We start from the raw sequence: 20,947 nt of genomic DNA, 5'->3' as shown, positions 1-20,947 counted from the left end.
AGCATAAATGAAACTGCCAATAATGTTGGCCAGAAATCTAACCCATGAAAAGCTGATTTCACAAGTTCCTGCTTCTTTCACACTCCCAACTCCCAAGGCAGTATCTAGTAACAGACCTCTGAGGCAGTGCCTAGAGAGAAAGCAGTTCTGATCTAGAATGACAAGCCCCAAACTCCTAAAGAGTTACAGCTGTATAAAACTAAGATTAAATTTGCTTTTATACTCAAATGGCTTCATGTAAGTTCTGTGTGAACATTAAGTGAAATGTCTTATAAGCAATAATGTATATTATTTATATATATTAATACATATATCTATCAACATATATATATAATCAAGTGCAAGTCCATAAGTAATATTGTCCTATATAAGGAACACATAATATTTTACAGAAAAATTCCTATCTACACAAACTATAATAGCAACTTAACTGAAATAAAAGCAGGTTCGACCACAGATCTCCATAAATTTATCTTTTGGGATGACCAGAACAAGGACATAATACTTCTATGAAGTCTCTCAACATCCAGCTACCAAAAGCCAAATCCTGTTAAGTATTAAAATATGTAGTAGCAAGCACTACACAATGATGTGCTTACAGGATAAAAAAAACACCACATGCAACATTCTCTTTGAGCATAAACTCAAAAGGCAGTGAGACAGTGTCTTTGCAGATCCTACCTTTGTGCCCTCAGAAACCTGGGTTACACCAGAGGCCACCCAGCCACCAGGATACAACAGGCAAGGGGCACTGAGTGTTAACCTTACACAATGAGCCCCTTAGTCCAGCATCCATAATACTCTGTCTGTGCTCTGACTACAAGGAGTTGCCATAGAAAACACATATTGGAGCAAGGACCAATTGCTCCAATGTTTTTTCCCCATCATGTTCTAACTACACCAGTGAAGGAAGCCCAAGAACAAGAGAGGGTAGATGACAGGAGCTCATGTTTCAACAGAACACCACCGGGACCAGGCCTTAGGGTGATATGGGGAAAGGGAATGTTGCAGAGGTAAAATCACTGCTGGAAAGATAATCAAATTCTTACAGAAAAATTTGCCTTAAACTCCAAACTATTTCAATTACCTTCTGGTGGTGGTGGAGGGAAATCCTCTGTGTCCATTCTAGCATATCCACCGCACCTTTAGCAGGCTGGAAAATTCTGCAAAAATGAAGAGAACATGTTTTGTAGATGAACACAATTTCCAAATATTGAGACACTCCTTTTCAATTTGGCCAAGCTCATATCTATTAGCAAATACCATTATGGAAGAGAGGAAATTTGCCTCGCTTCTTCCTTCAATATGAATGCAGTCCAAATTTTTATGTACTCAGCCCTCAGTATTGGAGACAATTCTTTTAATGATCTCAGTAAACCAGCTGAAGAAAGACAAAGTTTTTAAACTATTTTGTACTCTGCAGCTCCCACTGTGACAATCACAAGGAGATTAATAAAATATGTTATTTCAATGTCTGTTTGGAGTATATAGTCCATCGCAAAATATTCATGAAGGGGTGAAGGATAAAAATTCTAGGAAGCTTATCAGTTTTCATGATGCTTTTCTCTATTCAGCAATCGAAAATAACAAATTCAACTATACAGTTTGTACACAGCTTCTTTCCATTGTTTTTTGTTCTGCTAATCTTAAAAATTCTGTTTGAGTCCCTTTACTTCCACTTTTCCTAAGGAGAGTGAAGTACTAGTGAGCAACTTCCTGGGGATCTTTTCTTTCATCTTCTTTTCTCAAATGCCATTGATCTCATGTTTTAAGGAAAAGAATAACTCTATAAAGCATTCCTCTACTTTGGTACTGAATACTCAACTGAAGAGAGCAAAGCCAGAACCCATGAGAGACATCATCTCACCTTCCCCAAAATGCTGCTTAATAGTGACATTCCAGTATCATCTGGAAGGAAAACATATTGTACTAAGCAAAGCACACACCCTGCCCCCAGCCCAGTTTTACTCCAACTCAAGTGAAAGTATGTCAAAAAGACAGATTTCAAAATAGGGCTGAGGAGGAAAATTAAGTTTCCAAAAGCTACAAAAGACAGTGAAAGAGCCAATGCTGAATTTTCTATCCTACTCTTGAGTGGCCCATAGATGTCCATCTGAAGAAGTTATCTCTTCTGCTGGCAACAAAACAGCCCAAGCCCTTGGAAAGTCTCCATAGCCCAAATATGAAAAGATTAAATTGAAGGAGACAGTGAAATTCAAGGTACAGTGGCAAAATATTAAACTAAATGGATCAGGATTCAAGGGTCAAATCAATTGCCACTTACAGAAAAAGTGAATAGAAAAAAAAAGCTTCAAAAAAGGATCCAACCCTAGGAGGCACCAGGCAATGTACCTTCCTAAGATTAGGTTTGCAAGGGTGAATTATCAGGACAGATGTGCCAGGAAGGATAACAACTCTGGTAGCACAAGATCCTTTTATGATGAGACAATTCATAACAACTACATTTACTAAGCATACAAAATTCCCTTTTAAACTGTCTTAAGCTTTGATAACTCTTAATCCAGTCCTAGACAAAATCAAGTAGCTTCAGAGCCAAGGCTCAGAAAGGATTCACCCAATATCTGTCAATAACACAATAAATTCCATTATATGCTTTCACTATACAGTGTTCCTTCTAAAGCTTCTCTACAGTTTGTATCTGCAGAGCTCCAAGGCATGTTCCTGCTTACAGATGTCTGGAATGCATCCTGCCACACCAAAACTGTCAGCCAAAACAACTGATAGTTATGGTTTGAAGAAATGGCTATTTTCCTGTATTTTTTTAAGCTGCTTATGACTGGGGCATAGGTTTTCAAGTGTGACACATGTAATACCAAGAAAACCTCTGAAAGTGAGTCTCAATACCTTTTCCAAATGCATCTTTAAGAGAGCAGCTAAAAGGCTTTCAGAATGTTTTTTTTTTTCTTTAAATATATGATAGAAGCTTTTAAAAATCTATCAAAGTTAACTTCCAACAATGATTTTTTAAAATCAATTCCTTCCTCAGCAGCAAATACTAACAAGACACAGAGCTGGGCCATGGAGCTTGATTTCCATTTTGATCTAGCTCACAGTGACATGCTTCGAATTACACAAGAATTGTGAGAAAGAAGGACACAGACCCAGTGTTAGAGTCCTACCCACTGACCTGCTTGCTCCCATCTGAACAGTGCAGTTATTCACAAGAAGAAAGCTACACTTTCTCACTTAAGAATGCCTCAGGGGTTGATTTATCCATTACATTAACTCATTTTGAAGTTCCACATATTTTTCACTACTTTTTAGATGCTGAGAAAAACCCTGGAGCAGGAAAGAGGTTGTGTATTACAGATTGCATTAATACCCTCCAAAAAGAAAATAATAGCCATATTATGTAGCAGACAGTACATTTATTAATGATCTCTATTAGCACCATATTTCAAAGAGAAGTTTTTCACTCTTCTTCTGAGAGGCAGAGGAACTAACTTAAAGATGTTTAAATCAAGATTAAGGCAGATGATTTAATTTTACTAGCAGCATATGGTACATTTGCATTTGTAGCTCAAGTGCTTTTTTCCCATTGTTTCTTCTGCTAACAGAGTTACACAGCACAGCTTACAGGTGCATTTAGACAATAATTGTGAAAATCAAAGCTCAAATTAAGCTGAAAGGGACTTCTGAATGTTCTCTCATACGCCCAAGACAGGTGTTTTCAGAATTAGATCAGGTTACTCAGGGCCTTTGTTCCCCCAGGTTCTGAAATCCCCTGAAGGTGGAGGTTTCCCCACCTCCCAGAGCTCCCTGCTCCTGAGTTTAACCAGAAAGTCCAGGCAGAGTTTTCCTGTGAGCCAAACTGGAGCTGGGCTGCAGCAGCTTGCAACCATTGCCCCTCATCCTCCTGCTGCGCACTCCTGCACAAAGCCTGGCTCCACCTTCTTTCCAACACTGCCTTGAGACATAGAAGACTGCAATTCAATCCCCCTCATTCCTTTCTTCTCAAAATGACACCAACCCGATTCCCTGACCTCTTCCCACCCCCAGCCATAGCAGTGGCCTTCACTGGACTTGCTCCAGTCTGCCAGTCCCTCACTTGTACTGGGGCCTCACAATGAACACCGAATTCCAAATGCAGCATTGAGACCACTGAGTAGATGTTGTTTGGTTTAACATAAAATTAAATTTAAAAAATTAACGGCTTTTAAGACATAGAATATTAAGATTTTGTTCCAAAGGTATTTAAAAAACTGCAAAAAGAAAAAATCCTTATTAAAGGAAATACTTGTTATTATATTCATGCATATTTCATAATAAAACTATGAATAACTCAACAACTGCCCTTACTCAAAATTTCACAGAGGTTATAAAAATATGGAGCTTTTCTCCCCCATGTAACATTGTTTTCTCAAACACAGTATACCCTCTGTTTAATGACTCCAAGTTCACCCTTCCAGACTCCACAGCAATCACAGGAATAAGGGGACAGAAAGAAGCTCTCAGAGTTACTTTATTCCCATTGGCATCCAAATGTGAAAGGAATTCACCTGACTTGGTGCTCATCATCTTTGCTTTGGATGTGGGTAGAGATAGCAGTGCCTGCTGTGGGCCACAAAGGGAGTCTGCAGGTGTCTCCTTTCCCCCTCCTCCCCCATATTTCCCCTGTGTGCCCCACATGGAGCAGACACAGGGGAGAGGCCAAGGAGCCCCTGGGCACTTTGACAAAAGGCAGCTGACCCCCTCTGGTCTAAACATCGGCCCTCACTTCCTATGTCTACTTCCTGATGTTTTCATCCAGTCCTTTCCTGCCAAACTGTGAGGAGGAATGGGCAATTCTTGCTCATATTTAAAGATAGTTTTCCAATTTTTTAAGTTTCCACTTTACCTACCCACTTACAGCTGAACCAAACTACATAGGCAAACCCCAACCATTCCAAGCCTACAAGACTACTGTTAAAAAAAACCAACCCTACTCGTAGCACAATAGCATGCTTTTATTTCAGATATTTAGCTAGTAACTTCCTAAGTTTGGCACTAAAAATCAGGAATAAAAGCAGGCATTCTGAAAGGCAAAAACCACAACAGGACAGGTCCCTTATTATACTGCAAGTTCCTGAACAAGTTTGCAATGCTTTCTAAATTTTAAGTCGGTATGTAAGGAAAAAAGAAAATAAAATACCATATTAAAGTCAGATGTTCATGGGCAATGTTTCTAATGCAGGGAAGTCCCCCACAGTTAAAGCAGTCAGATCTCCAATGGCACTCACACCAGAAACCAAAATCATTCAAGTGTGAAATGGTCCCTAAGGACAGCTCTCAATACTTCAAATTTTCCACCAGCTACACTCACCTTTGACCATGGAAACTGGTACTGAAGGAAGTGAGAGTCTGTGATGTTCACAGCAGACCTCACAAACTGCAAAACCTGAGAGACTCAAATTCTGATTCCACAGCAAAGGGCAGCTTCAGCAAATGAAACAAAGGCAAAGACACCTTTATACTTATCCAAAGACTATAGAAGAATGTCAACATTCCTCTTTGAGACTCAGTTTTCCTTTCTCCTAACCTCTGGTAAATCCTTTTGCCTCTAGGACTAGGCTTCTCAGCTGTGTCTGCATATCTGATTTTGTTCAATGATTTCCTCTAATTGTGGGACAAACAACAGACTACCAGTTCTCAGCTGAAGGATTACAAATACTGATCAACATCTGCATTTCCACTTCAACAAAACTATTTTCCAACATTCACTACTTGTGCAGGAGTCAGAATGTAACAAAAATGGGACCAGCACAAGATCTGCCAAAACTACAAGGCAGGGCAGCATTCAGACCTGGGGGCAGAGCATTTATGTGCTGAGCTCCCAAAGGGCACTTTTTGCTGCCAAGCTTTCTCAGCTCTATCACCCTAAGAAATGTAATGGTGACTCACACACCTTCTCTTAGGGTGTGTGCACTGGAACTGCAGCAACATCAGGATTCTTCATTCTTAACACTGCAGAGAGAATGAACATTTTGTAATAGGAAACAGAAGCTGAATCAAGGAAAATGATTTCCAATAAACTGTGACTTGTGGAGAAAGGTTAGTCCAAGCAGAAATGCAATGTCTCTGAGAAAAGTCTAAAAATTAAGCTTAAAAATAACATCAAAACAAGAAAACTTGAGAAAGTAAAGCCCCTGACTGTCTAAAATCCCTTTGTGGCCACATCACTTAGTGAATATTGCCCTATAATGCCCAATTGAGTCTTCTTCCACCTAGAACTACAGAACTCCCATTGGGAATAATATCTCACTTAAATTTGATATGAAGACTCTTCCAGCAGTGCAGAGAAATTACAACATAGAAGAAGACAGAAGGTAGAAGGTTAATTTCCTATTTTTAGCTCCTGTAGCTCAAGAAGGCTCTCTTACAGACAGAAAAAATAAAAACTGATTGTACAATTTGTTCTCCATACAAGTTATTCCTAAGAAACATGGACTGTAAAATTTTTAAGAGGTGTCTACAGTGAGTATGAATGAAGCAGCCATTTATATTATGGCAGCTTCCCATCCCATGCTGTAAGCCATTAAAGTCTGTATGAATAGCAGATCATTATTTCTTTTAATATATATTTAGTTTTATTAATGGCTAAGAGTCCTGTTCTAAACAGATTTTATTCTTAAATTTAGCAAAGAAAATTACTGAAATCACAAGCAATGGAATAAAAAAGGAAGCACATAGGTTCAGGTAGAAAATTAATGGGAAGCCCGTTAATTTTTTTTTAATTTCCTGGCTCAGTTGAAGTTGGGTGACATTCTGTTTCTTACAGAAGTCCAAACAAGGCCAGATCTGCAGAGACGCACATTTTTCAGAATAAATAGAGAATCCACTTCAACAAAAGCTACTTTGCTTCTTTTTCTGCTCCCCTTTCTCACACCAAACAGTATCCTGCTCAAAGCCAGAGAAGATACAGCAACAGCACGCCCTGAAAAAGAAGTAATCTACAGAGACACCCCAAAAACATGGCTGAAGGTTTTGTAACCTTTCTTTTTAAAAGGTATTACATTTTTTCACCTACATTCCTGCTCAGTACACCACTTAGAGGAAGGGAAAATAGGAGGGAAGCAAAGATTGCATTTGTAGATTCATCCATAGGATCCTGATCACAGTTAAATCAGCACTGGTAAATTTATGTTCTTCCCCTCTACAGATTATTATTGCAAGGCAAATTACAGAATCACTGCTTGATAGATTCATTCAGGTTGGGAGGAGGTCATGTAGCCCTGCTGCTCCAAGCCAGGTCCACTACCAAGTGAGACCAGGCTTCTTTATCTACTGAGATGGTCTCAGTAGATAAAAATCTCTACAGACAGACTGCACAACCATGTCAGACATCCTGCCACCGTGTTTTGTTGTCCTCCTAGAAAAAAACATTGTCCTTCTATCTAGCTAGAACTACTCTTACTTCAGTTATGACACAGCCTGTGGTTCTGCTCCCTTCCTCATAGTCTGCCAGCTGGTGGGAGCACGCTGCCAGGCCCCCATGAAGCCTCCTTCTCCTCCAGGGCACTGCTGCCACTCCCTGACATTGTAGCAGCCTTGTGCTGAACTTGCTCAGTTTTATCCACATCTCTCCTGTACTGGGGTGAGGGGTGGACACAAAACTGGACGCAAGTGTGCATACTGCAGGTGTGGTCTGACAAGTGCTGAGTGAGAGGAACCCTTCCCCTGCGAGGAGACATTCCTTCCCAGGTGTGTAACCTTACCCTCCTCATTGCTGAATTCCACAGAGCTCATGCGAGCCAGCTCCTCCCATCTGCCCAAGGCCCTGTGAATGACAGCCTGAATCTCAAGCACATCCACTGCCCACCCCTTTCCCCCACTCTGGAGCCACTTGCAAACCCCATGAGCAAGGGCTGGTGGACTTCCACTTCATGCATAACATTAAACTGGACACATCCTGTGGTGGACAGCTGGGGCTCTCCACTGGTTACCAGCCTCAAGTTACAGCCAGCCAGGCACCACCAAAACCAATCTCCAAATCCCACCAGGCTTCCAGCCCTGGAGCAGCACACTCACCTAGATCACGATCACATTCTGCAAAAGCAGAACCTTGCTGAATCCAACACAAGCATATGCTCAGTAGCAACACATTTACTTTACAAATAGAAAAGGCATGACTTAAAAATGTTCAAGGAGCGAGAGGAATATGCATAAAAAGGGAAAGGAAGAAGTTTCCAAACATGCATTTAGGACACTTGACTTTTTCATAAATGAGCCTTGCTCCTGTCTTTTGTCCTGGCAACTATGTGAACACCCAAAGTAAGAAGACGGGCATGGCATCACCCCAGAATTTGCAGACCACCCTGGAGGTCAAGAGTACTGTAACAAATTGCAAGCCTCTGAAGAATCAAAAGGGAACAGTGGCATCATATGCTTTAAATCAAGAATGATCTGTTTTTCTTCTGCGCCACACAAACTGGAAAACTGCATCACTGGGTGAAGACTAAGATCCTTCATGTCCCACACACAAGCAAAATAAAAACATATTAATATTAAGAGCATTTTTCTTAATTAGTGCTATAATTTGACAGCAATCAAGCAACTTGATCTGGAAAAGCAATCATATTTCTGTAATTTCCTTTTTTAAATTTAATTCAGATTAGTCATATCAATGCTGGATATGAAGAACTACCTTAATTGGAAATATCCTCATCAAGGTTTCTAATTTTTAATTAGAGAAGATCCTCATATGCTGCAGTACACTTCAATTGTGATGTAAACCTATACAGGGTTTAGCTGCATACATATTATTATAATACCTCTGTAATTAGAATTATTATGAAGAGAGTTTAGAAATGCTTTTTATTAAAAATGCACCAAAATATCATTTAGTATAGTAATCCTGATCAGCCTTACATGTAAAAGACAATTTCGTCACAGGGAGGGTTTCATTTCTGCAGCAAATCAAGGTCTTAACTTGAAAAAAAAAGCCACGGAAATGTTATTTATGGATACAGTCAATAAAGCATTTTTTCCACTCCAACTGTACATTAGTCAGACATTCATTACAAAACCAGAATGTCTTGTTTCAACTTGCACTAAATCCATGCACCCTGGTTTCACATGGCATAGGTTGTCTTTCAAGATACTGATGATAACTGATGAAAATTTCCACCAGAAACTGTTTCCAACGATGTAAGTGAAAAGATACACTGAAATGAATATTCAGTTACTACTGTTGCCTGCAAACCAGCTCCTGACAGAGACACTTTACCTAAACATTTTCAGCTCTTTGGGTACTACTGTCCTTGGAAAAGTAACCATGTTGTTTCTCATCGAGGACAACTCATTCTACCTGATCATTACAAAATCATCCAGTTGAGCAAGTGTGTTTCATCTGATGAATAAAGTTATTAAGAATATAAAGAGAGTCTTATTACTAAGTTTCAAAAATATATGGACTAAAATATGGAAATACATTTCTAATAGCAAAGTTAAAACACGTGCTCTAGAAAAATAACACACTATTTTCATAGATTTTCTAACACCAAAATTTTATTCAAACAAATCAGAAATCAGGTAATACAGCTGCTAATCATTAATTACAGGAAGAAAGAAACATAGTAATAGCACTTGCAAAGAACAAGAACAGCCCTTGTCTTCAAAAAAATGTATAATGGAAGCTAGATTCCCACACAAGTTCAGCATCTAGTCCAAACATCAGCACTCTTCACTCTTTCCTTGATTTGGAAATTATCTAGTAGACATCTTTCCTCTCAACCTTCTACAATCTGCAAGTGAAGTTTTTAAAACTCAAATTAGTCAATCCACGGTTTGCAACAATATTGAATACTAAGCATGAAATTCCAAAAGGACACTGAGGATGAGACTGAGAACGCTTTAGAAAAGTGAAAAATATAAAAACAAGAGACATAAGCTCAAGACTCACTGTGATCCTACCAGGAAATCTAAATATTGCCATCTATTTCTCAGTATGTTATTAGACCATTTTACAGATGAGGAAATAACATTTACCCTCTCTCTTGGAAGTTTTTGAGATGCACAGTCTATATCTCAAAGGAAAAAAGTATTCATACAATTTCTGTAATATTTTTAAGCATTTTGAGAAACAAGGGAGTACAGAAGAGAAACAAGAGTGACTGTTTGACCTTGAGCTTGGATCCTAACAGTTCACATTCATGGTTCAGTCCCAAGTAACAAGTATTGTACAGTACAGTAAGTCACCGAAACAGATTTTCCCAAGATAATGCCCCTATTCAGCAGCATGTAAGTAGAACAATTTATTTTGCTCTGCTTAACTGCTTCACCCACACATTTGACATTAAGCTTCAGGCTTCCTGACTGAGCAGTGAACATGTAGGACATAATCAATGTTGTGCAGTTATGCATCACTTCCCACAGTCTTGCTGATTCAGGCATTTCAGAATAAACATGAATCAAGTTTTTGATCTAAAAACACAAGTTTGAAAACATATTTTTCAACTCTTGTTTAGCATTTCTTCTCATCACTCCCCTTAAAAACAAGTTCTACTTTTACATATTCCTGGTTTCTAAATATTTTGGTGCAAGTAAAACTCAAGATTCTTTACGATAAGAAAATGTCCAACAGATGAAAATCTCAAAAGATGTTAATAATAATGCGGCAGTTTTCTTCCATGAATATGTGACAGAACTTGAGTCACAACATTCTGCTCTGCAAACCACACGCACGCACGCGCAGTGACGTTACTGAGAAAGATTTGAAAACAAAAAGAACACCAAGATTTAGTTGTATAGGTCCACAATGAGAATTCTGGCTTACCTTGCTCATTTGCCTCCTACTTCCCTCTAATAAGGAGCCTCTCTCCCTCATGATACTCCCAGAGTCTCCCCTAAGTAATTCTCAGGCTTCAGTTTATGAACCAATCTCTGAAAATTTCCAAGCATCCAGGCTTACAGCTTTTCTACTCACTAAACTACTGCTAGATTCAGAAATGAATTTACCAATATTAATTTTCCACTAACAGATGTAACAATAGGAATGACATTGTATTAAGAGGAATGGGAGTGGGGGAAAAGTATCAGTAACAAATGCTGATTTTAACAAAATATGATCTTAGATATGAAAAACGCCTCCCTCATATGTGGTCAAATACACACAAAATGAAAGACTAATTCATACCACTACCAATGAAACCTCATTTATCGTTTCATTATAACATACAAAAGGCGCAAAAAGTAAAAACAATTGCATTCACAGTGTTTAACACTGTAACTCCAAAGAAAGTTTCTCTAAGGTACAACTGCCACAATAGATATTTCACAAGAAGCATCCAAGGATAGTCCAGAAATGCACTTACAGCTCAAAAAACCATCAGGAAGCTGAACTTACAGAAAGGTAGTTTAAAAAATACCTTTTAGAGACCATACAACAACTCCATGGGATCCCTTCTAACATTCTAAAGTAAAACTGTAAAATGGAAATACAATAAAGAAACAAGTGAAATAGAAGTCACTGTACAAAAGTGGAAACAAAATTACTGTCCCACATATGTCAATTAAAGAAAATTTCTACCTCACATAGCTCATTTCTCCATCATATACAAAATTGAGAACAGCATACTACAGATGCACAAATAAACTAACTGCAGCTTTGCACAACATATAATGTTCAGTCTCAAAGTCTGAATGAAAACTGGTCCCCCTTCTTCTGGACTGCAGCTTTTGCTTCCTGGCTGCTTCAGAAACAGACTGATGTTTATAAATTTTCTACATCAGATTCTAAAAATAATTTCTAATTTATATAGAAGCAGTTAATAGACTTCCTGTTTTACAAATAAGCAATGTGCTATTTCCAATTGCATTAAATTCCGTTAACAATTATGAAGTTTAACAATAGCCTTTCAGGTTTGTTGTCTTCCTTCAAATGTTTATAAACTATGCAGTGATTCCTAAACAGCTCAGAATCAACTAAAGAATTCCTCCGTTGTTGAGATTTCTTCACAGAATTATAGAATAGTTTGGGTTGGAAGGGACCTTAAAAATCATCCAGGTTCCAACCCCCTTGCCCTGCATGAGGCAGGGACATTTTCCATGAGACCAGGTTAGAGCCACATCCAGCCCAGCCTGGCAAGATAAAGTTTGTTTTATAGTATTCCAGTGTGGGAAAGGATTTTTGCTGTCTCCTGATGAGTGAAATCACAGCCTACCGTGCTAAGCATTAGCACAGCTCAGGGTCACAGAGAGCTCCTCAGCATGGAGGCAAGGAGGCAACCCCCTTGCCAGTACTTTAGTGTGCTCTTAACTGGCCTGTCAGAGCCAATAGCACAAGACTGGTGCATTTGGCTCCCACATCTCACAGCTGCAATGCCAGAGTGCACACACTGGGGCTCCTCTCCATATCCTGGGGCTCCTCTCCATCCCAGCTCCTGAAGGGCAAACCCCCAGGATGCTGCCAGGGCCCAACATTCAGCAGGAGGTGATGGACAGCCCATTGCTCAGGGGTCATCTGCTTCCATGGTCCTTTCTCCTACCACATCCATCTGTGGTATCAGCCACAGAAGCCCCACACCCTGGAAACCCAGCAGCACCACAAGACACCTGCCATCACTCACATAGCAAGTCACATCTCATGTACAGTGCCACAGGTAACCTAAGGAATCCACAGAATATATTATAAATATCTTGAAATCTGACTGTAAAGCTTCGGGAAATATCAGATTTCAAGGTAGTACCTAAAGAACTACTGTTCATAACCAGATAAACACATGTAACTAGTTCATGGAATACTAAGCCTGAGGGTGAGAAGGGGAAAAAAAAAAGACAAGATGGATTAAACAAAGCAAGTCAGACAGATTATCAAGATCAAACAGATCACCCAAGTGAAAAGAATGAAGGGTGCATTGAAGAAAACAGCAGAACAGCCAGAACCTCTGCCTGAATAATGGGCTTGAAGCTGTAGGCACCAAACATGTCCCCACATTCAGGCAATAAACCTGCGTCTCCTGAGTGCCAACAGAAAATTTTAAAAATGTTATACTTCATTTCTACTGCAGAACAGATTGCTCACTGGGGTTCATCAAGCAGAGTGAAGGCTTTTGGAAAAAAATATTTTATTTACAATAAAAATAGCCACAAACTAACACATGTTGGCAGAATCTCACTGTATTTATTTAGCATGAAACAGTTTTTAAGCAGTATTTTTTATTCCCTGAATAAAAATGAAAAAAAGACCCCAACCCTACACCTTTTTATGCTAACAGTTAAACTGGAAGACTGAAACAGAAAGATGCTTTTTTACATTTCAATTAAACAACTGAAAACCTGCTAGCTCAATGTAAAAGTCATGATCTTAGGATCTTTGGGAAAGAAAGGGGAAAAAAAGAAAGAAAGAACATCGAAGGATTGAAGAAATATGTAAATGAAAGATGACAGAATTTAGTTGTTTTGGCCAAAAATACAAGCAACACCTAAAAATCTTTAAAATAAGCCTTTGCTGTAGTCAAATTATTAGCAGCTGCCTTTCCCAGCACTTGGTACTGCCTCCTGACACAGCTTGCTCACTCACTCGTCCAGTGCATGACTGGGCAATCTTTTAAAGCTCTTCTTAGTTCACCCTGTAAGCGCAGGGCATCTCGCAAAAGCGACTACATGGTCTGGGATCCCCACAAACAACTACGTAACTTCTCCAATAGTTGCACCGTTAATTACAAAGAAACCAAATGAAAACATACATAAAATGACAGTGTTATTGCGAATAAGCATTTTTTCCCTGTGTCAAGACAACCAATTTAATTGCAGATGCCAACTAAAAACCTGGTCGACACCAGCGTTGAAGAACGGGGAAGGAAAGGAACTCCAGCTCCCACAGGAGTTCTGTTTTCCACAGCCGTGTCCGTAGCTGATGGAGAGGGGAGGGAAGCTGGAGCCGGCGGCTCCCCACACCGCGAAACACCAAGCGAGAAACCCCCCGCGAAAACCTCGCGGAAGAAACTTCACCACACTTCAGCAGCGAGAAGTTTGGCCAAGGATTTTACGGACCCCTCGCATCCTCTCTTCGGTGACCCACCTCGCTCAGGGAAATCCTATTTAATGACAATCTCGCACCATGCGTGCCCCGCTCCTGCCCCAGCGGCTGCCGCCCCGGGCCCCCGCAGCCCCGGCGAGGCAGCCCCCGCCCCTGAAGGGCGTCTCCGCACCAAACACCGAGCCCACCCTCCGAGGACCAAACTTTCCGTGACAACACCGGAGCAAGGGCCCGGCGCGAAGCGAGCACCCACCTCCTCCGCCGCGGCCGGAGCCGCCGCCAAGCGCTCCGAGGTGGCCGCCGCCCGGCACGGCCCGCTCCGGCCCGCTGCGCCGGGGCCCCGGCGGCTGCCCCGCTGCCCGGACACGTCACTCAGCCCGCCGCGGAGCCCGCAGCGGCCGCCGGGAGGAGCTCCTGAGCGCCGGCGGGAGCCGCCCGACCCGGGCCCAGCCCAGCCCGGCCCGGCCCCGCCTCGCTGCGGCCACCGCTGCCGTCAGCGCCCGCCCCCGCGAGGCCCGGTCGGATCCCGGTTGGCCCCGCCGGTCGGGCGGGTCGGGCCGGGCCGGGGCGGGCACCGCGTGTCCCCCGGAGCCCGCCGCATTCCTGCTGCCGTACGTGACACGCCCCGGGGCGGGAGCTCATCCCGCCGCTCGCCCCAGGCCCTGCGGCGGGAGCCGCCCCGCGAGGCCTCGGTGCACGGGCGGAGAGCGGAGCTGCCCGGCTGCGGACACCGCGGGGACAGCCGGGTCTGGGGCTGAGCAATTCGGTACGCTCAGCCGCATGCTCACGAATAGCCCCTGAACGCGCCAGGGTACAAACTGGGCCACGGCGCTATTTTGATTTTAATCTAATTTATAACTAGAAATCCAGTAAGTTTTCAAATTAAACGCTATTTAGAGACGCTGGCACCTTATGCCGATTTTTTTTTTTTTGCATCCTTCTTGCATGCCAGTCCTCACAGTGAGCATCTCTGCAGACCAGCACTGACCTGCCAAGCACACGGCCGCCCAAAGCCCGTGCCACTCAAGCACGGAACGCTTGTCCTGAGAGTAACAGCAACCACTTGCACACCCAGCACTGACCATGCCACTTAGTGAAAGTGTAGAAAACCTTTACAAGATGCAATAATTTCGCAAATGTGTGCATCACAATATATCCATGTACACATCTGTCACACTTCAATAAAAAGAAACACTCTTAAGTACATTAAAAATTCTTAAATAAATTATAAGTCATTACAACTCTTTAATGTTGTTAAGTATCTGAAATCTTTGGACCACTTTTAGGAATAAAATCTTCGAGCTAAATGCTGTTCAAAGATCCATGTGTCATCCAGCAGTGATCCCTGCCTATTTAAGTAAACTCATTCTACAGTGAGTAATAAAATACACTCAGTAAATAGGAAATTCATTATCATTACAGGAAATCATTACTAGAAAATGGTGGCATTTGACGTTTGATGAATCCATCTTTTCCCTACATTTTCCCTTTGTCTGTAGTTTAACAACACAGATTTACAATTATCCAAGTCTTTGTGTGGGTTCATACAGTCTGAATCACAAAGTTTTTAAAATTATTCCTTTCAAAAAATGTTTCCATTTTCACAAAGTTATTTCTTTTTAATGCAGTTTATCATGACATTGACTCAAGATAGCTTTCATATAGATCTAATTGTCTTGTTTGCCATGTAATAAAGCAAACATGACAATTGGGCCATACGTCAAAGTTAAGGCCAGGAATACCATTATGGTGTTCAGTTCATATCCGAGACCTCTCAGGTCCATCAGAGACCATTTTACCCTGTTGTTTTTGTGATTTTTTAAAATATGTTGCATTTCACTCACACCAAGCTATCATTTCAGGAGCTGAATGGTAGGGAATCTATCTTGGGCAAACTGTTTAATAAGTATTTATCGTTAGAGGCCACTTTAAAAAACCAAGTACAGCTAGTTTGATTCTGTAATTAAAAATACCATTTACTAGCAACAACCTTCTCTTTTTGACACCTATGTCACAATCTATGTGCTTTAAATTCTCCCTCTCATAACTACCTTTCACAGATTCTTATCTTTCACAATTATATTAGACAAAATTGAAATCCTTCTTTAAGACTTTTTGTGAACCCTTTTGAACTTTGACTACTCCTTTTGATTCTGGTGACCATACATATATTCCAATAAATGTTGCTGTGGAAACCTTTTTGGATAAATCCAGCAATAACAGATCTACTTAAAACAACTAACTTTCAAAATAACTTGCACTTTCCTACTGTTTTATTAGGCAACAGCCTATTAGCAGTAATAATTAGCACCCTAATCATTGCAATCACAAATTCATTATTTATCCACCCATAATTAGTTATTGATAATTAGAGTACAGATAATGGCTGTCTCCACTGTTAACATGATGCTTTTTAGAACCAGATTCTAAGTTGATGTTTAAATTGGTTTCACTGGTGATATTTGCATGAGACCTCACCAAAATTTACTTGCTCTCATTTCTGATTCCTGAGGCTTCAGCAAAGATACTTTGCCTCCAAGCTGCTGCACATAGGTCATCTATCCCACACATCCTCACCATTCATCTACACCATCCACCTACTCCAGCCCATGGACCGGGCATCTTCAGGACATCATCATCCCTGGCCAGCATCCTGACTCCCTGGGACACAATGCCATGAAGGTGGGATGCCTTTTTTCTCACTCCTTGGAAATTGCCATGGTTGAATGCACACCTAAATTTATGGCACCTAAAGACATCATTCCAATAGCTTGCTTTCCAAAATACTGCATGAAATCTGAACAAAACAACTAAAACTTAAGTTATCAAGTTCCCAAGAAAGCCCAGTTTTCTCAGATTCTTCCATTTAACAGCTGATGTAGCTGGCACCTTTTCCTGGAGAGTATTCATCCACTGGAAATTCTGTTGTTCCTGTGTTCCCCATGAAGGCAGTGTGTCATCTGCTTACTGTAATCCCTCAGAAACCACTCCAAGCCAGGACATCCAATGAGTTTGCTTAACCTGAGCATCTGCAGAACAGACACTGGAGCCTTGCAAAGTTACAGGTCCCCTCTACTTTTCTTACCAAACCAGACTGAGTGACAGTATATTTTTTTATTTATATATATATAATACATACAATATAATATATATTTTTAAAAAATAAAAGCAAACCACAGTTTTCCTAAATTCAGACTATTACATCAAAAATAACATTTGGGTTTATAAAAACACTGCTTATTCATATTCTGTTTTGATGCCTACTGCTGACTCATCTTCCACATCTTCCTGAAGCACCAGCACCACTACTGGGAGACAGTTCCTCAGTTCTGAACACACTAGCACAGGTTAACCTGACAATTCAATTTTATAATATTGTGATCTTTTACCAGCACTAGAACGTCTGTCATTAATGCATTTCATTTCACTTTCCTTCTTTTACAAGGAGTATTTGCAAGTCAAATTCTCAGACTGCCAATTCAGACAGACCAGGTATAAATTTTCCTATATTTGAATATTTCTCAGGAGCAAAGCCCTTGTGTTACATCATCTCCTTGTTGTCATGGGTGGTACATAAGTGATAGTACAGCTGATGCCATAACTTCTTGTGATGGGTTGACCTTGGCCAGCAACCAGACCCTCACCCAGTTGCTCTCTCATTGCCCTTTGTCAGCAGGACTGGGGGAGAAAATAATATGGAAATCTTGTAGGTCAAAATGAAGACAAGATCCCTTAGCAACTACTGTCATGGGCCAGACTCAGCTTGGGGAAATTTTATTTTTTGTCAATTAAAATTAAAAATGAGATGGTAACAGAGACAAAACTAAAAAGACCCTCCCCTCTCTGTTCTTCCCTCACACCAGGCTCAACATCACTGCATTCCCATCTTCTTGGCCTCCTCCAGCCCAAGGGGCACAGTGGGATGGGAACCAGGGTTGTGGTCAGTCAATAACAGCTCCTCCCAGTGCTTCTTCCTCCTCTCATTTCTCCTCTGCTTTAGTGTGGGTGCTTCCCACAGGCTGCAGTCCTTCAGGATAAACCTGCTCCTTCAGGGCCTCCTCCGTGGGCTGCAGGTGAATCTGCTCTGGTGCCCTGGAGCAGCTTCTCCCCCCTCCTTCTTCACTGAACCTGATGCTTGCAGAGATATTTCTTTCACTTTGTTCTCCTCGCTCCTGTGCAGCATTTTTTGCCCTTCTTTACCTGTGTTTGCCCTTGGTGCCCTCGCCATGGCTCAGCCACGCCCTGCAGTGGGCAGTTGGATCCGGCTGAACTGGCTGTGTCTGGCTGTGTCCAGCCAGAACTGGCTGTGTCCCGTTGGAACTGGCTGTGTCCAGCTGGGGCAGCCCCGGCTCCCCTCACAGAGCCCCCGCTGCCACCACTGTTGCTAGCCCTGGGCACCTGCACCCCCAACAGTCACATGCACCAGTTGTTTCTATAACACAACATTCCTACTTTCAGTTATTTCACTGCTCTCTGATGCCTCTTCATCCTGAAGCTGATAAAGGGAAAAACTTAAGTGAATTTCCTCTCAGAAGCACCACAAAGCACTGAGGCCATGCAACCCTGAAAGACAAATGCAGCTTTTGGCCAAAGCAGAACTGTTCCCAGGGAAGGAAAGGAGGTACTAGTGTAATACAAGATTCTGAGAAAATTTTATATCAAATACTATGTACAACTCTAAGCTGCCAACACGTAGTAAAAAGGAATTCAAGTGGGAAAAGTGACAAGCAAAGAGTATTAGGATGGATTAGGAAAACAAAAGAGTAGATCGATTTGTATGCATGAATATGCAAAAGAGTCTCCAGGGGTACAAAATAATTATGTAAGATAAAAAGGCAATGATGACACAAGAATAAATTACTTTAAATTAGAACAGACTTTAGGCTCTTTCAGCCTAGGGCAATATAATGCTTAGCCTAAAAAGTTTTTAAACTTAGCCTCAACCAGTATCACAGTAATACTCAACACAATGCTGAGAGAAAAAAGGAAGAGTTGTAGCATCAGAAAAACTACATCTTCAATATGTAACCACAACCTGGTCAGCAGTATACAATGTACCAACCAGTTCCATCTCCCTCACCCGAAAGTCTCCTAGCTTTTTTCGGATTTAATTCTTAGTCCTTAGGAAGGCTACTGCTGCTTTCCAGGATACACTTTCTTCCTGTAAATGTGACCCACAGAACAAGATGAACAAGCTCTTGTTGGATGCTATATGCCTACTCTATGCAAACCTCCATGCAAAAGTACTCTATGTACTTCTGTAGTTTGTCTGCATGACTTAGTTTTTCAAGGTATCATAGATTTGATACCTTGATTTACACTTAAAAGATACTGACAGCAGAACTGCAAGGTTCAAAAACAGAGCAAATTCAGCTACCTTCTACAAAATTAGTGCTTCATCAGGTATATTTTGTCCCCTTCTTGTTGCAAGCCCCATGCTTAAACTTGAATGAGCACAACTTTGGTAACAAAATGCAGTGTTCACTGGTAAACTGCTTTTAGCATTACAAGCAGCAAGGCAAGAGAAGGAAGCTGCAGATCTATATAGGAATATATAAATACAAGCAAATACCTGGAGCTGCCAGAATCAATTACCAATACTAAAACCTCACAATTCTTTACAGCATCTGAGGACAGAGTGGTGAAAACACTGTCAGCTTATACAGCACACTAATGTGAGCAAAGGAGCAGAGGCAGCTGCAATCATACGAGAAAATAAAAATTTCAAACCAGACGTAATGTATCTGACAAAGCTAGTATTAAATTTCCACTCTCTCTGCTCAGGTCATATTCCTAAGGACTCAGAAGTGACCCTAGGTGGCTCTCAGAATACAGACACACAATAGCAGCAAGCAATGCCTCAGCCAATTTCTTTGCTTTCTTTTTTGTGGACAGGCCAGCAGGCCCCAGTCCTTCCAAGCCTGGCCTGTCTGGCACCTTGAACTATGAACAAGGTCTGCTAAGGCCTTTGCTGAATCATCATCTTTCCACCCCACTCACCAGTGTGCAACTTAGGGAAAAGCAGAAGGCACAACGTGCTGCAAAATACTTGTTCCTGCTCTGTGGCACTGTGGCACCACTAGCAGGACATGCCAATTAGTCAATCAGATCCAGTGCATGAAATGCCTCCTCCAACACTGGAAACCCATCTGGGGACTGACGACATCAACAGGCACAGTTTACTTCATTAATGACCACTGCTTGCAGCTTTTGTTCCAATGTAAGTAACAGTGCAATGACACAAGACCAAAACACTGTAATTGCTGTGTAACATTGTTGGCCCAAGTCTGCTCCAGTATTTTTCTGAGAATATGTTTAACACTACCAAGTAGAATGTATTTACCTATTAACTGAAACACCTGAGTAGCAAAACAGTAACATTTAAATTAATCTTACAGATCATTTACCAAAAGAAAAAAAATAAAAGGAAATAAAAAAGAAAAAAAGGGAGGACTTTACTCATACAAACACTATTATACATTGTTCTTCTCATCCCAGTCTGTACCCACACACATCTCACAGTCAGTGGAGCTGTACACATGAATGTCTTGCTTCTGCTTCAATTAATGTCGGGTTCTTTACTGCAGAGGCAGCCAACCACTTGCTTGCACTGTGCATTCTTATAAGAATAATTAAAATACCAGTAATGATGCTGGGTTTCTTGAACTCACTAATCTAAAAATCATCAGGAATAATTTTCTGAAAAACATTCTGAAAGAAATGCTCAGAACTGTATTTTACTATTTTGCAATGGGACAAGTTTCTGGTCTTTATGTTCGTGTTTTTGTTGTTTATTTAAGGTAGCTTATACTAAACTATGAAGTATCATGTGGTACCAAATGAAGTGTCTTCACGGTCAGAACCTAATGCAAAACTGGACCACACACTTCAAATACCCAACACCAGAAGGGTCATCCCCAAGAGATGTTTTTTTAACTGTTTTTAATACACACTTACACATAGCACAGC

General features: G+C 41.0%; 1 protein-coding gene across 2 annotated transcripts in view; it reads right to left on the bottom strand.

Annotated features, from left to right (window-relative positions):
• The window catches only part of ARHGEF10 (Rho guanine nucleotide exchange factor 10), a 108,667-nt gene extending 94,375 nt beyond the window's left edge, over window positions 1-14,292 (bottom strand). For both annotated transcript variants that reach the window (XM_054279767.1, XM_054279768.1), the window contains exons 1-2: window positions 14,232-14,292; window positions 1,088-1,163 (exon numbers count right to left, since the gene is read on the bottom strand). In XM_054279767.1, coding sequence (XP_054135742.1) covers window positions 1,088-1,124 — 37 coding nt within the window. In that variant the 5' untranslated portion in view covers window positions 1,125-1,163; window positions 14,232-14,292. The remainder of the gene's footprint in view (window positions 1-1,087; window positions 1,164-14,231) is intronic.
• Window positions 14,293-20,947: the final 6,655 nt, after the last annotated feature.

Source organism: Melozone crissalis, unplaced genomic scaffold (genome assembly GCF_028551555.1).
Source record: "Melozone crissalis strain CALT ecotype California unplaced genomic scaffold, PUWL_Pcris_2 ptg000027l_1, whole genome shotgun sequence".
Classification (NCBI taxonomy): Eukaryota; Metazoa; Chordata; class Aves; order Passeriformes; family Passerellidae; genus Melozone; species Melozone crissalis.
Note: the sequence above shows the minus strand (reverse complement) of the source record. Positions and strands in the feature narration are given on the sequence as shown.